Source organism: Colias philodice, chromosome 5 (genome assembly GCF_061535455.1).
Source record: "Colias philodice isolate Cphi_HAF_F1 chromosome 5, ilColPhil1 Martin Lab GWU primary, whole genome shotgun sequence".
NCBI lineage: Eukaryota > Metazoa > Arthropoda > Insecta > Lepidoptera > Pieridae > Colias > Colias philodice.
The window spans coordinates 4,847,900-4,864,577 of NC_143090.1; the positions used below are offsets into that span (position 1 = coordinate 4,847,900).

The following is a 16,678-nucleotide window of genomic DNA, read 5'->3' on the forward strand; positions in this document are numbered from 1 at the left end:
ATCTATTTCAACGTATGACATTGGTCATTGGACTTTATAGCGTGGGCTTCATTGATGTCAAACAAGAATTGGATGCAGCGTGAAAGTACAAAATAATAAATAACCTAAAATGGTTTTAATTCTCCATGGGTGGTTAAACCGGCGTACTAATTAAGAATTCTCAATTATAATTCCTTACGGTTAATTTCCATAAAATCTATGCGATACGAGCAAAGTCTAGATTAAAATCATAATTCACGGCGACTGCGCTGCGACAAGACCGGAATGATAATGTGCTCTTTTAGATAAAGCCATTAACTTGCGTTCATTATTGAAAGGGAAAAATCGAAATGAGTTTGTGAGTCAGTAGGCGACGGCCGACCTCAAAAGGAGAACGCGTCAAAAATACTCGCTACGTACAATTAAGCCAATAAAATAACGATTTAATTACATATTAGTGGGAACAAAATTACTTCAACGTCGCCTTAATTGGACGAAACCACACACATTATTGTAATTTTAACAAAGATTTTTTACATTATATGTGCGATAGTGCCAATATATTAGCCATTTAAGTTGTTGTTAATTTAAGTGAAATTACTTGCGGGGCGATTAATTGAAATAATTTTATTGTTTAATTTTGTCTACACAGGTTTTATGATCATGTCCTTTTCATATTCAATGAAATCTTAAATAAAAAAAGAATAAGCTAAGACAGCGTATTATATTTAATGTATATTCAAATTTTTATCTAATAACTTCATGAGGAGCGCGTAAAATAGCGCAAAATAAAAAGTTAAGTGTTAATAGAGCAAACGAATTTATTTTCAAAGTTGAAATAGATTCTTCAGCACATCGCAAAATAGCAATATAAAACAAAGCGTAAGTATATCATCCTAGCGTTTGTAATAGTGAAAGTGAATATATTATATTACGCATAGCAAAATACATAAAGAAACGTTAATCAAATCCAGATAAAGTGTACAAGCAATAAAGTTCAGACAGTATACAAGTAAAACGACTAGTTTCCCGCGAACGTTGTCTGAAGGTGAAAACGTCCACTTGTATATCAAGATAGTATCAGATTTACCGCCGCACGATTGTATCTCAGAGATTAATGCGCATGAGCCGCATAGAGACTCCAGCCTGTAATGTAATTCCATTCCTTTATCTCGTTATTTATAACTTCGGCTCCGTGTTGTTTTATTGTGTCGTGCTTGATTGGCGCCTTCGAACTTGTTTATATACTTAGGGATCTCGAGCGGATGAACTTATTTTTTTTCTTTTAAAAGTAGCCGATGGGTATAGATAATAGCCGCATTAATCTCCTTTATGTACAGCCTGCATAAATATTTTATACGGATGATATGAAGCGAATGTTTGTATCCAAGAAACTGCCTTTAGCTTACGAATTCTCAGAATTCCGAGCACGACTGAAATATGAAATTGAGTCATATAATATTAAAATAACTCAGTTTTATGTTATTTTCTTTATAGTTTGTAGTGAGTTACATGAAATGCCAGTAAATCACCTTCAAGAATGTCGCACGGTTTCCTCGTACGTGTGTAAAGCTCGCCTCTGGTCAGCGTCCAGCCAATTTGTTTTTATTGAGACTACCCTCGAGTTATGCAAACTCCGAGGAAACGCTGAGCGCGCTGTAAACTAACATCAACAACCACTTTCTATTGATCCGTCACTCGTACAAAGCGTATTCCATTTAATAGCACTACGTTGGATCAACTTAGCTGGATACTTTTAACGAGCATATACCTTTAATCTTGTGAATGTTGTTACTAAGCACTCTACGTATGCTAATGGAGATATAAATTACGTTTGTTGCATATCTGTAAGCGCCCGTACGAGTGTAATACCACAGTATTACCATTATTTCCTACAGTAGTGCGACGAATGTACTTGTGCAGAGAAACGGAGGGGAACTGGCGGGGGTCGGGCGACGCGGGCCGCGTAAAGCAAACACGCTTAGTTTGCTTTACCTAGCGCGAAAGGATGACGCAGTCGTATTTTTTGTGTAATAATTTTATTATACATAGGTACTTACATATTCTATTATGGCGCGCACAAACTGTTCGGTTTACGGATGTAAATCTACATTGAAATCCCAGAAGGAAACAATATTTCAGAAAGATTGTATTAATTGTATCTGTTGAATTAAAATCAAAGCTATGTATAATATATGTTGTCCTCATTATTTTCTAATCAGATTGTACATCCCAATGCGAATGCATTACTTAGTTAAATGTTATAATATACAATAATTAAGAACATCCAAAAATAAAGTGTCCACGTAAATAATATTTAGCAGTGCAATATCTGTAATTATATATTTATGAACAAATAATTACATCAGATTTAATAATCGCAATTATTTTGAATGTACATATGAATAAAGATTTTATCATAATATTAATAATCACAATTGTTTTATTTCCCATTTGTTGCAACCCTAGCGTATTTTCGTGTGGCAGCGTCATTACCTACGCTGGCGGCGGCATCGCGCGACATCAAAGGCGATTCCTTACTGTAGGAAATAATGGTAATACTGTGGTAATACCCCAGCCACACTATGCTACTCGTCCTGCTACTCGTCCTGCTCCTCGTCCTGCTCATCGCGCTGCCGCTCGCCTCGATATTGCCGTCTGGCCACACACTGCTCTACTCGCGCGATTAATCGCGACGCTCTTCACTAGGGATGGGTCGTCGACGTATTTTTCATCAACGAGACTAGATAGTTAAATGTCGTTCATCAACTAGTCATTCAACTAGTTAAAATCTTCGACTAGTCCATGTGTAAAATAAATAACTATTATTAAATAAATTCTTAAAACAATAAATTCTAATCTCAATAAAACAATTAATAAATATTTATGCTTTCTTACAAAAATTATACTCCCTAAAAAAAGTATTACTAAAAAACTTATTATCGTTTGTTTTTATAGTTTAAATTCAAAACATTGGTCTTGTAAACCAAAAATATTTTTTTTTTTTTAAACTTCAAAGAAAAGAATTTATTCTTATCAATAAGACTGTTTAGCCGTTGAATTCAACTAGTGCATTGGTGAGCGATGGACTAGTCGAATCGTTGAGTGTACATATAGACGGTTAATTTAACTAGCCCGTTGATTCCATGACGCCCATCCCTAATTCGCACTCGTATTGCCGGTCCTTTGACTCGCGCGCAAAAGCCGACAGCAGTGAGCAGGACGATGAGCACGACGAGTGGCATGACGAGTAACGTGGCCACACTACGTCCCTGCCTACTTCCCTCGTCACTTCCCACACCACTCGTCGAGTCGTGTGGCTGGGGTATAATAAGAGCGACAGCTCCACGTCACTAAGAGCTTGTTATCGTTGCGTCCAGGCCTTTCCCGATGTAGACTTAGGCTAGAGTTCTATTTACACTGTGAATACAAACATGTGACCCCGAGTTCGTGCGGAATCCTAAACTAACAGCTTCTGCTAAAGCTTGAACGACAAGCAAATAAATTTAAGGCTTTCATATACTTAATGTAACGTACCGTTTGGATTGGCTTAATAAATTGTCTGAAATACAGTACATTAGTATAACGATATCGACTGAAAGCAGACGAATAAAATAAATTCAAACTGGCAGACGTTACTGCAGTATCAGAATTAACATAAAGTATTTGGCATGGCGTAGCGAGTTAAGCTCTTGCCTTGGAAGTTCGACGTACTATTGAACAATGCCCCTATACATCCATACAGTTGTTGAATCAGTTCTCTGACTTCAAAGCGTTCTGTATGAGAAACGTTTTGCATACACAAAGTTGTATGAAAATATGATATTTAATATTCAAATTATACTTGTTCAATAATTTATAAAGGTTTGAGCATAATATTAATTAATAAAACAGACAATCTCGTAATTTCCAGAATGCTACACGCCAAGAAAATTACCGTAGCTACCTATTTATTGTATAAGAACATTTTTGTTTAGATATTCTAGTCACGATCTTTACTTTTTTTTCTTATACATATCTTAATATTTACTTTTACCAAGAATTAAAACAAACAATCGAAATAATAATAATATGTAAATTCCCATCGCGGTTACAAATGACGTTAAACATATTAATACATTTTACAATTACTGCTTTAAATTTATGGGTAAGAAACAAATGAGTTGATTCTATAGAATGGAAATAGACTCTATTATAATATTGAAATTATGATTGAAATGAACCATGAATATGAATATTGTGGAAGTTATTTAGTCGCTTAGCCTTTTAAACATAAACTTTGAGTACAGTAGCTGTAGTGTAAAATATTTGGCTAGGTAAACTGTTTAACTACACTGTTTTTAGTTTAAATATTTGTTATAGGTATGTAGTAGATATAGGTAAAAAAGTCATACGATGCATGGGTTACATGACAAAAATTTCATGTCAACTTAGTCATCACATAATTAACTGTTAATAAGGGTTAGTCTACATAATGTTTAATAAAGCAGCGAACATACAATATTACAACAAAAATGTGTTTTCCCTAAAAATACCTACTCGACGATTTGTTACATAAAGGTGTTTACATAAAAACGGTTTAATACTTAGAGGGTGTGTACGTAATTTATTTACATAAATAGCCTTGCTAACGTTTATGCGCAACCATCGAACAAGATAATCAAATCATCTTTAAAATACACGGTAAAATAATAAAAAGCATGAAATAATCACATGTGCCGGTACCTACATGCGACTCCTGTTGAATGCATCCGTCGCAACGTGCTCCGAGTGAAAAACGTATTAAGTGAATATTTAAACTATAGTTCACGTTGCTCTAAGGTTATAAAATTAAGCCTTTATGTCAACAGGATATGAATTAAAATTGCAAAAACGTCATCACCAACTTTGCATTTCATACAGGCTTTGGTTAAGTTTGGAATTAATAATTTAATACAGACATCGGCATAGCAACCTCTTATCGAAAATCAATAGGTACCTACCGTTCATTTTTATCAGTATTGAGTGTTTATTAATTACTAAAAATTGCTAATAACATTATCAACCAACTTAAAAAATACGTGAAATTAAAAGTCTATCTCTACGTTATTTTAATGATATCTAATACCGTTTCAAACGATTTAATTAACCTCTTTAAGACACCATTAACACTATTTCTTTCTTTTCAATTTTGTAAGTTATTATAGTGTTTACTATTGCCACACAGTTTTCGTTGGAATTGAAAATTTTTAATAATAAATATAGTCTGAAAAGATAACGATACATGCGTGCGCGCACGTATAAACAAACATTATAGATTGCTTTATATATGGATTCACTCAAAGTGTTTTAAATAGTTTCGAAGGAACGTGGATACCAACCGATTCATAAATAAATGATCAAACGAACTGCGTTAATATTTATTGGCAATTTATAGAGAACATTTTAATTAAAAGTATTGCAAGATATGCTCGTAATTGTATCTTTACTTTTTTTAATTTAGTATGTTATGCGGGTAATAATTTTTGTCGGTTAATAAGGCTTTAAACGGAAATTGTATTAAAAATAAAAGTTCTCACTCAAGGATACAAATGCGTATTACTCACTCCAACAATTAACGAGAATTTTTTTAAAAGCCCTATGAATATCAAGGTATTGTCGTAGGTACCTAAATAAAAAAATGTGCTCGAGTTTTCTGCTAAATTTCTTGTCTCGGATGAGATGAAGGGTAGGTACCTACATATAGAATTCTATTAATATAACTTTTGTTAATATTTTAATCTGCAAAGTTTATTCAACAATGTATGTAGCCTAATGTAATATTTTAATCAGCCGAAAACCATTAATAACAAACAGAAATTATTTGTAAGATAAGATTATCAACTATGACCCTTTCCCTAAACTTCATTGAACTGTCAAAACATTATATATTTATTTGTAATAAATTTACCATTATTATTATTATTTGTAGCACACAATTGCAGCGTGAAGTGCCTATTCAGATAAGAATTTAGTAAATCATCACGAAATAATCAGACGGCAAATATGTACATTCTATCTACCTACTCGAAAATTGTTAACGCAATGGATGAAAAGTGTTCTAAGTAACAAAAATCAGTGGCAATTTAGGTATTACGGAGAGAAAAACAATTTATTAAAGTAATGATTCATTTTGGGTTTTTCGCTGCTTTGAGTAATATATATACCTTATACAATTAGATGTCTAATAAAATAATCCTAAACTAAGCCTTTAAAATATAAAATAACAGTAGTTAAATAATACCCGCTTTGTTGGTATTGGCAACGGCCACCGGCTATGACCTATCCATATATATACCTAAGTACTTGATTTGTTTAATCTGTGAAATATTCACGCACTGCATATCATATGAATTCACACAGGTCGACAACCTTATTGCATTTTTAATATAGCTAAAAATAGTGGGTTGCGTAATTCGTGTAATAGCAACAACAACTATAGCCTTGAACGACAAGCGTATGAAGATTTAACATCAAATGAAACCGAGTGTAGTCGCACAGCACGTAAGACACGTCGTAAGTGACATTGACATTTGGAATGTTGCTAGAGCGAAGACCTCTGAATTAAACAAAATACATAATCTATGTTTCACGGCCACGATATCGCATTTTTTATCACAGACCGCTCTACTTACCTAGTGAAAAAAATAAGAGCGAGAGAAATAGATTACACGTAAACTGAACAAAGATGTGAAAGCTGCTGTGTTCTTAAATTATATTGAATTCGACATTTACGTTCGTTAAGTGTACAATAAAATAATAAAATGGCACAGTTTTCTTAATGTATTCGACTGTATATAAACGAATAAATCACACATTACGGTTTCTTTATAAGCCTTTAAAATTTTTATGATACAAGCGCGAAACTGTCGCCGACGCGGACGCGGAGTCGTCGGCCACATGTCGAACCAGCTGTTTCTATGACGATCACGTTCACAAATCTGGCAGTGTTTATACTACGCTACGCCACAGGCTTGCCTCGTTAAATTTTTATTGCCGCAAGGTCGTCACTTTATGGTCAATTCTGAGATGTTATTGTTCGCAGGCACACTTTTTTCACAGCTCTAGCGGCTTATAACAGTCGAGTTACGATTGACAGTGATTAGCTCTTAATTGTTATAGCATCATAAAACGACTTTTATAAACTTGTAGAGTGTAATCTGTTGTGTTTGCCCGATTATTGTAATATATTGAAGATAAAGGAACATTGTGAGCCATACTCGCGGCATTTCATAACAAATAAATGTTCCGCGAGAGACAGTTTTATTGTGAAACCGTACGTGAAAATGCAAATACTGGCACTGTGAGTGCGTTACAAATGCGTATTGCGTTACGTTGCCCTTGCACTTGGATTTGGCCACTATTATGTATATGATAACAAATAATGTTTTGTCTGCAATTTTGGGCATATCGACTTTCGCGGAACGGCCGCAAAGCTTTGAGTAATAAAGCAATTTGCGAGCGTGCCAACAAAACAATAGCCCCTGTTCTAAGCTTGTTTTAAAAGCTTTCGACACCGTGATTTAAAACCCTTTGACTTATACCTTATTTGTAAACACTGGAAGCACAAAGCGTTGCTATTTTTAAGAAAAAAGAGAAATTGTGCAACCCTATTGCCGTAAGCCTTTGTTTATTTTTGTTGGACAAATTGGCGAAAGTTGGAATCTCTTGTGAAGAATCCAACAGATACTGACAATTGCTATTGCATTTATCAACGCTATACTTCTTGGTCTTCAACGTTTAAAAAACGTTAAAAAACGATTTTTGGTATATTTATTCAAATTAATACATCCATATTTTATATGGAGATGAATAAATGCCGCAAACGAAATTTTCTATGATAGAATGACTGAATGAATTCAAATTTTTTTTTAATTTTTGTAGGTTCTCGGGTTTTTCAGATTTACCTGTATTTTTAATTTATACCTAGTTATAGGTAAGTATGCACAAAATAATTTTTTATGTTTATGCTACCTTAATAGTTGATCCTTTGTTAAGAATTGCAGAGAATACCTAGTCTTTTGTTTAAGGTGAAAGTTTTCAAAGCGATAAATAACCCTTTCTTTTGCAAAAAACTAACGTTAAAAAAGTTACTATTGTCGTTTTTTTTTATAATTTACAGAACAGCTATTATCTACAAATCCGTTTCTTATTCAGATATCAAATTAGTTTTGACTAATTCCTGGCTAATCGCCGGTATGAATTAAAAGAAACCGCAAACAAAACATTAATTGTTGTTCAATCGAAAATTTGATTACCTAAAGTTAACCAAAATTGATGCTGCAATCGAAGCCAATTTTTAGCAGTTATCACACAAAAAACACAGTAGTTAATTTAAATAATTCGACAAAGCATGTCAAATTAATAATTGCAAATAAATATTACGGAAGGTAGCAAAGTCTTAATACACGAGCGAAAAAATTACACAAAGGGCAAAAAATTGCATCATCTCGTGTATACAAACTATAATATATCTAATAAATAATCTTAAAATTAAAAGAAAATAAATGTGAAACGATAAATACCATTGAACTCACCGCAGACCACGCGGTCGAAGGGGCTCATCCAATCTGGAAATGGAAAATCTATTATCAATCGTAAAGAAAGTTCTTTGTTTCGGCAAAATTACATGCATAACAAAATTGAAGAACATCAAAAGAATGAAAACAAAAACATTGTTTACTTCACGAATAACAATTTTTAATTTAAATAACACACAGGTAGGTAAATTAATGAAATTATAATTAGACAATAAAAATTAGATTATATAATGTAAGCGCATGCTGTTGTACATTTAATAATTAAATAAAGTGCATTTTTTATTATACTTTCTATAGCAGTAGGTATAATCATAACATAACGTAAGCGAATAAATAAATTCTATGAGTACGTTAGATAAAATATAAAATAAACAAATTAAACGCTTTGTTGTTAGTATGAGATATGCTTCCATGTTACGAGCGAAAAACTTTTTGCTCGGTTTATGGTTAACAATGCCAACATAATCAAGACAATTATAAAGTCATACAATTTCATCTTTTTAGAGATTTTCCACCGATACAGCATGTTTTATTGTTTACAATTATTATGATATCGCTCGGTTATAAATATTTTTTTCTCGACTCTTATATGCGCTTTACTGGTACTTTTTTTAGTTTTCAATAAGTTTTTATATTGTAACAGCGGCGGAGTAGTAGAGGTATTGGAATTAATAAAAATAATTTATCGATTTCAGTTTATTCATAGCTCATTTAACCGTTTCGCAGAGTAAGCGCGTCTTGCGTGTTTCATACGACGCAATAGAGCACAAAATTTCAAAAGTTTAAAGTGATGCGAGATACTTTTTAATTATCAGCGCTCGTTCAAAGTAAACAAATACAGTTTATAATACGATACACTGAACAAAAGAATTTTGTTTACTATATAAAACATTGCATGATGCATCAGACCATGATTTAGGTAGGTAGACATATGAAAAGAGTCGATATATTATGTTTAATCGTGATTCGTGACTTGCAGTCGTAATTAAGATTGTTTTGTTTTCAATATTATTTTGTGATCGTCGCAGTTAATATTTGAGTTGGGTTTTCTTTTTTACTGGGATATAGGTATCTACGTTTATAATTTTCGAATAGGTTATCTCTTCGTATAATAATTATCGATATAATATATCATGTTCATCAGGATTTATTTTAGGAGTTTTTAAATAATTTAGATTGATTAAAACGTGAAGGTTTGCTGCAAATATAATTTATTTATCAATGTACTGCGACACTAACTTTTACAGGACGATTATAGTACCTTAATTCGCATTAAAGTAACAACTCCGGTTTTGTAAGGCACTAAAATTAACCGAATTATGCCAATCGGAAACATAAAATTTATTGATTACACAATCGGTAACCAAAAGTACTAACATAAAACATCGATGTAATTTTAAATGTCAACCGATATTCAGATAGGTACTTGAAAGTCACAATTCTCAAGAGATAAGCGCGTTGAAAACCGTTTAAAATTTAATTTTTTGAAGTGCCATACAAATCAGATATGGGCTGCATATCAGTCTTGGCTCATGGATTTTTTACACTATTTCTTATCACTATTTGATAAAAATTATTGATTAGTTTAAGATTAAGTATAGGTACGATGATTAGATATATCTATGTATTAATTATAATGTAGGTTAACTCCTCGTTGAATAATATGAAAATATACCTACTATACCTAGCTTAATTTTGATTGTAGAGCATTTGAAAATGGAAGTTTTTAAATATCATTTATAGATTGATAAATTTTATTTATTAATTAATCCTTATGGGATGGAATTTTAGACACATAAATATAAATTAATCATAAGTAGTTATGTATGTAGATACCTACCTACCTATGTACCTACCAACATTTGAAATTGCTTTGATATCTACTTATTTTAATTAGCCAAAATTGTATTCATTTATTGAGACGAAGTAAATTTCTCATTATTGCACTAATTATAACAACTAGAAATTGGCAATCAATAAAATTATGAAGCATTCTTATCACATGGGAAGCACGGTGAAGCGTTCTGATTGGCCAGCGGCGTCGGCCATGTTTACTCCGCGCATGCGCTATGCGCGCATACAAGTGGCCCATCTTTGTAACCGGTATATCACCTCTTCTGGCGGGAAATATTCTATCTTTTATGTGCTTGAAGAAATTCAACGTTTACATTAGTTGTGATTCAACATTAGTTGTGAGAAATTAGAATGTATTAATGCATGCTATTTGAATTCAATATAAATATTCTGAGGTTCTGCTATTGAGTCACTTTGATAATGATATTAGGTAGGTATTACAAAATCCTATATTTTAATAAATAAAACCGGCCAAGTGCGAGTCGGGCTCGCGCACAAAGGGTTCCGTAGCAGCAAATATAATAAATTACAGTTAAATCAACCTATCTCAAAAACTATAAGAGATACTTTGATCAAACCAAAAATCGTTGAAAGAGTTAATTAGCATGCATCACCTCTATTTTTTTTAGAATTTTATACCCCGTAGTTATAAAAATAGAGGGGGGGGGACATACTTTTTACGACTTTGAGAGCTGATATCTCAAAAACCGTTCACTTTAAGAAAAATGTTTTTTAGAATAAATATTTTGTTTATTGTTACACTAAATTTATTATTTTTATATGTCATATACTAACGATAACAGTCTTCCAAAATATTAGTAAGTAAATAATTTTAAAATTACAAAGTACCTGATGATATATCGGCACATAGAGCTCTTATTTTATTTAGAACACGGTGTGGGGGGACATAAAATATAAATTACATCATAAAAAGTATGACACTATCATAATATAAATGATTAATAAATTTCATTATATTAAAAAAAAATGATAGTGAGTCAAGCATCTACAGCCGCTGACGCAGTAGGTATATTGGGCACATCCACATAATTCGTGTTTGAATCCACCGAGACGGCCGCAATAATTCTTATAACCCTACATTAGTAACAAATCACGTGAAGAGACCATTTTAAAACAGAAACAAGTCGGTTATAGTCCATTTGGTATAATTTTAGTGAGCTACGAGCGCGTTACGAAGGCACATTCGCTTTGATTATGGGATCTTTACATGTCCATGTTATTGATAGCGGACATGTGCCAGGAAGGACGCCTCGTTTGAGATGAAAAACATATCATATTCACACTATATTTCATGCGAATTAAAAATTGTATCATGCAACAGATCGTTAGTCTAATTTCAAATTTCCTTTCATGAGTCAAATATCTCGAAATCCACCTATAAAATTAAATGTATGGTTACCTCTTTAATAATAATTCAATATTATAGCGATTGCGGTTATTAAGAATTTAATACTGATAGCAAATTTAATATTCAAAATTGAATTTAAAAAAAAATAAGTTAATTTAAATCGAGTCGTGGGTAAACGCCCTTCAAGAGATAAATCTTTTTAATGTTCGTTATACGCAACAGCTACTTTGGTATATAGACCGGGAGATACTGACACAAAATTTCGAGTCATTTGTAACAGGATGGCGGTTCTACAGGGGTCTTAGTACGCAATGACAAAAAGAAAAACGATGGTGTGAACACTGGTACCGGCGGCTTAGTCGCGTGGGCGTTAGTCGAACTCGTCGTAAAAATAGCGAAAGTCAAACGATTTGTAACACAAAAATTTTAGAATTTACCGATAGCCCATAAAAAGAAGTAGGCGGTAGTGTCATGCCATACTTTTCCGGTGTGACTTACAGCCCGCCATACCGACGCAAATGTGTTGATTTAAAAAAAACAATTCAACCATTTGTACCAGGCTAACTTTTGCACAGGTAACCATCGTCGTGTAGCCATTTACGAAAATCACCATACCATACTTTTCGGACGATTCCAAATGGTCGCCATACCGCCGAAAATCTGCAAAAATTTTTTTTTTCGCCAAACTTTTTGTACCAGTATTGCATTTGGATTTTTGGAGAGTATTTGATAAAATGTGACCATTATTATATTTGCCATACTTCTAGTAGGGGGAAAAAGTGCTGCCATACTTCATAAATAAATTTATTATTAATTTATAGAAGTGAAGATTTCTACCACCTAGATCTTTGAAATTTTGTATTTATATTCGTTGAACCTCAAACTTATTGGAAAGATTAATGCCATACTGTTACAAATCGTTCAAAATACGAATAAAATCATACAATAAAAAAAAATCTTATACACATTCGCCACCTCCCACAGGTATGGCATTATCACACTTCTATTTATAATCATTCAGGAGTTGTTGAAAAAAAAAATTAGAGTGTTACAAATGGTTCGGCGAAAAAAAAATTTGCAGAGTTTCGGCGGTATGGCGACCATTTGGAATCGTCCGAAAAGTATGGCATGGCGATTTTCGTAAATGGCTGCACGACGATGGTTACCTGTGCAAAAGTTAGCCTGGTACAAATGGTTGAATTGTTTTTTTTAAATCAACACATTCGCGTCGGTATGGCGGGCTGTAAGTCACACCGGAAAAGTATGGCATGACACTACCGCCTACTTCTTTTTTATGGGCTATCGGTAAATTCTAAAATTTTTGTGTTACAAATCGTTTGACTTCGCTATTTTTCCGACGAGTTCGACTAACGCCCACGCGACTAAGCCGCCGGTACCAGTGTTCACACCATCGTTTTTCTTTTTGTCATTGCGTACTAAGACCCCTGTAGAACCGCCATCCTGTTACAAATGACTCGAAATTTTGTGTCAGTATCTCCCGGTCTAATATTTTCAAAGTGACATTCATTAGTGGAATAATTATGAGAATGGATTGTTATTTATTGAACTGAATAAATTTATCTGATATAGTTCTAGAGCCAATTCTAACATTATTATCGGCATATGTTTTGGTATTTTAAGAGATATTTATTTGCCGAGACGCGTCGTTATAGGTATATAAACCCACAAATGTTTTATTTACATTTGTGACCGTTCAAAAAGTTCGCTTTTTTGAATATCATACCTATTTAATTATATTTAGAAACCTACCTGTTATTTGATTCAATTTAATAATCCTATGAAAAACAAGTTTTATTTGTGTTAACAGTTTTAAAGAAATTAATCTATTTACCTTGATTGCGATACAAAGTACAATCCCATACCTATAAATAATTGGTGTAAAATTGATTTTTAAAGATTAACAAATTATTGTTGCTATTAAGGTAAGTACCTACCTACCTACTGATAATTTCCAATTTATTTTTAACTCAAGAACTCTATTCAATTAGATATTACTTGAAAATATCGCAAGTGTTTAAATAATATAAATGTATTATTAAACAATAATCATAATCAACCGCTATTAAATTGGTCGGTCGTAAAGTAGCCAAATAAAGTTTAGGAAAGAACGGTAGTAGTGCAATAAACCGCAAATAAAAAATAATTGTACCATTGTATTCAAAGCGTACAAGCAGTAAAACTTTAATAGAGTACCGTTTTTGAGTACAAAGTGGACCTCACATGTGAACGCATGCAGTGCAAATCTAACGGGCCATGGCCTAGGTTAGTTTTGTTTGCTTTGATGCTAGACTTGATAGCCATGTGGCTAGATTGTTAGGTCATATAGAAAGCGAAAAGTATTTAACGTTTTAAAATACATACTATTATTGTACTTTATTGCATTTAGGTAGCTTGATGATTTTTCTATCAACTCAGTTTTACTGTGGTTTTACTTTTCTTTATGTTCTAGTTTTTTTTAATAGACCTACCTATTATGTAAGTATACATATAAGCAAATACAATTATGTAGGTGATCATTATTAGTTTTATTATTTTATGACTCTACATTTATTCAATGACTATCGTTCTAAACCTAGGTTCCTACTATTATATTTTTCAAGATATTCTACCTAGACGAGAGTGATTTGTAAATATTTAATTGAATTATTTTTATATGATATATACTATTTATTAAATACCTATATTTTTTATACCTAATTGATTTACTATACCTAATTTATTAACAGTAAATCAATGTGTTATTTGTTTAGGTATTGAAAAGTTTTATTAAGGCAATTAATTAATGTACCTAATTATATAAAATAATTATTTTACATAGGTATTATGACTGTGTTGATTTAATGAAAAGTATTTATATTTAACTATCTATGTGTCAATACTCATAGATAGTTAAATATAATAAGAAAAATCTATTTTTTCTCATACCTATATAATTATTTATTTATGTACATATTAAATTTCTCATAAAATATAACATATTAGGTATATTACATACAAATTGTGGGTAGGTACCTAGTGCTGTATATTGTATGTACCTACCCTACACCGTCGGCTACGGCGGCGCTACATTTTGTAATAGTTACCTATAAGTAGGTAGATAGGTATTATAATATTGAAAGTATGATTTTTATGGGCTTAATTATCTTTGTACTGTTTTCTTAATATAAATTTACAGTTAATAATTCCACGATTATCTCTTTTAAATTGATTTGATAAAAAATATGTAGAGCCGATATTTAAATATTCAAATAAGACTTGTTTTGTTTTAACAAGGTGAAGACAATTGTAAACTTTTTAATTTTAATTAGATTATATTGTTTATATTCACTCATTGATTATTCATAGGTACCTAATTAATGACACGTAACATCCAATTATTATTGGTTTAATAGGTCATACCAATGCAGTTTTATCTAGCAAACGAATTTATGCCAATGAATATTTATGTTTAAGCGGAATTTACCATATCAAGTTAGTTTTTTTTGTATTGAGGTAATAAAAGGATAAATGTGAATTCATAACACGAATCAATCTTTACTTGTGATAAATAACGTTGCACTTGCACGTTTCCGTTTTATAAAATCCAATTAGAAATAAGTAATCAAGAAATAACATGCTTCAAATCGTTTCCTACATTAATCTACATAATATTTATAACATTAATTATTATAACAACAAAAAACAATGCATAAAAACTTAAAGAACACAAACAATAAGCTATCGGAAATAAATTAAATTAAAGTTCACACACTAACAATTACAACTAAACATTACTTTTACAGATGAATTGCTTCTACGACCATCTAAAACAAACATGCAATCAAGAAGTAAACTATTTACCAGTAATAGACATCCAAGGATAGCGTGGTATATCGGGCAGGGGCTGTGCCGATGGCTGAGAGCAAGCGGCACCCATGGCGTCTACGGAAGCCGCTGATGCCGCCGAAGCTGCGCTCGCTGCCGCCTGATGGTAGAACTGGGCAGCCGCAGCCATGCTCGCTGAAGCCGCGGACACTGCAGCCCCGCCATTGTGTTGGCCCAACGCGTAGTTCACCATCGGATCGCCACCCACCGCGGTTGGATATCGACAGCTCTTATCGTCCGCAGACAAGCCGCTGCCCGCTGGGAACGGCACCGATCCACCGAACTGCTGGTGGTGCGACACGTATGGATACATCCTCGCCGGTGCTCCCGGCGATGCTGACGATGATGAGGAAGAGCGCTGTGGGCTCCCGGCACCTGGTGAGCCGGCCCCCAGCGCTGCCGCCCCCAGGCCGCCAGATAACGACGACGACAGGGACGTCGAGAGCGACGACGACAAAGAAGATGAAAGCGAAGCCTCTATAGGAGACGCCCCAGCACCCGCGAATAAGTTCTGATGGTGGAATTGCTGGTGGTATTTGGGGAGCATGCTATCGATGATGAACTTGGAACTCATCGCTCGGCGGCGACGCGGCGCGCGACGATCGCCTCGCGGGAGATGCGTTTATCGCCGGCGATTCGGATCGATTCTCGCGCGTGCACCTCTACTATGGCCGCGGATCGTTTATGACCCGCGTATGAGGCTCTACGACTCTGAATTCCCCGTCGTGGCGAACGTTACCGCTGCCGCGCGCCGTGTACGAGACGGCGAAACGTGTCACGTGGGTGCGAGCGAGACGCAGTGACTCAGCGGGGTGACGCGCCGGAACCCTCTCCGTCTCATTAATTCCTACCTGCGTGGCTTATATTAGAAAGAGATAAAAGCTATTCGCTAACGACCATTCCGCCGGCCATTCTTTGTAATGGCGCCGACCCCGCGCTACCCCGCACTCTGCTCGTCTACGCCAATAGTAATCCGGTGCAGAACATTCACCACCAATCACAAACCATTCCGGCACTTCTAGCTGTCAAAGTG

General features: G+C 33.9%; 1 protein-coding gene across 4 annotated transcripts in view; it reads right to left on the bottom strand.

The window, feature by feature from the left end:
- LOC149488408 (homeobox protein abdominal-A homolog) overlaps nucleotides 1-16,380 on the bottom strand; it is a 35,514-nt gene extending 19,134 nt beyond the window's left edge. The window contains exons 1-2 of one of the 4 annotated variants that reach the window (XM_089695535.1): nucleotides 15,622-16,380; nucleotides 8,535-8,567 (exon numbers count right to left, since the gene is read on the bottom strand). In XM_089695535.1, coding sequence (XP_089551661.1) covers nucleotides 8,535-8,567; nucleotides 15,622-16,219 — 631 coding nt within the window. In that variant the 5' untranslated portion in view covers nucleotides 16,220-16,380. Of the gene's footprint in view, nucleotides 1-8,522; nucleotides 8,583-15,621 lie in introns of all 4 variants that reach the window. The other 3 variants (XM_089695534.1, XM_089695533.1, XM_089695532.1) reach the window with 3 other exon arrangements.
- Nucleotides 16,381-16,678: the final 298 nt, after the last annotated feature.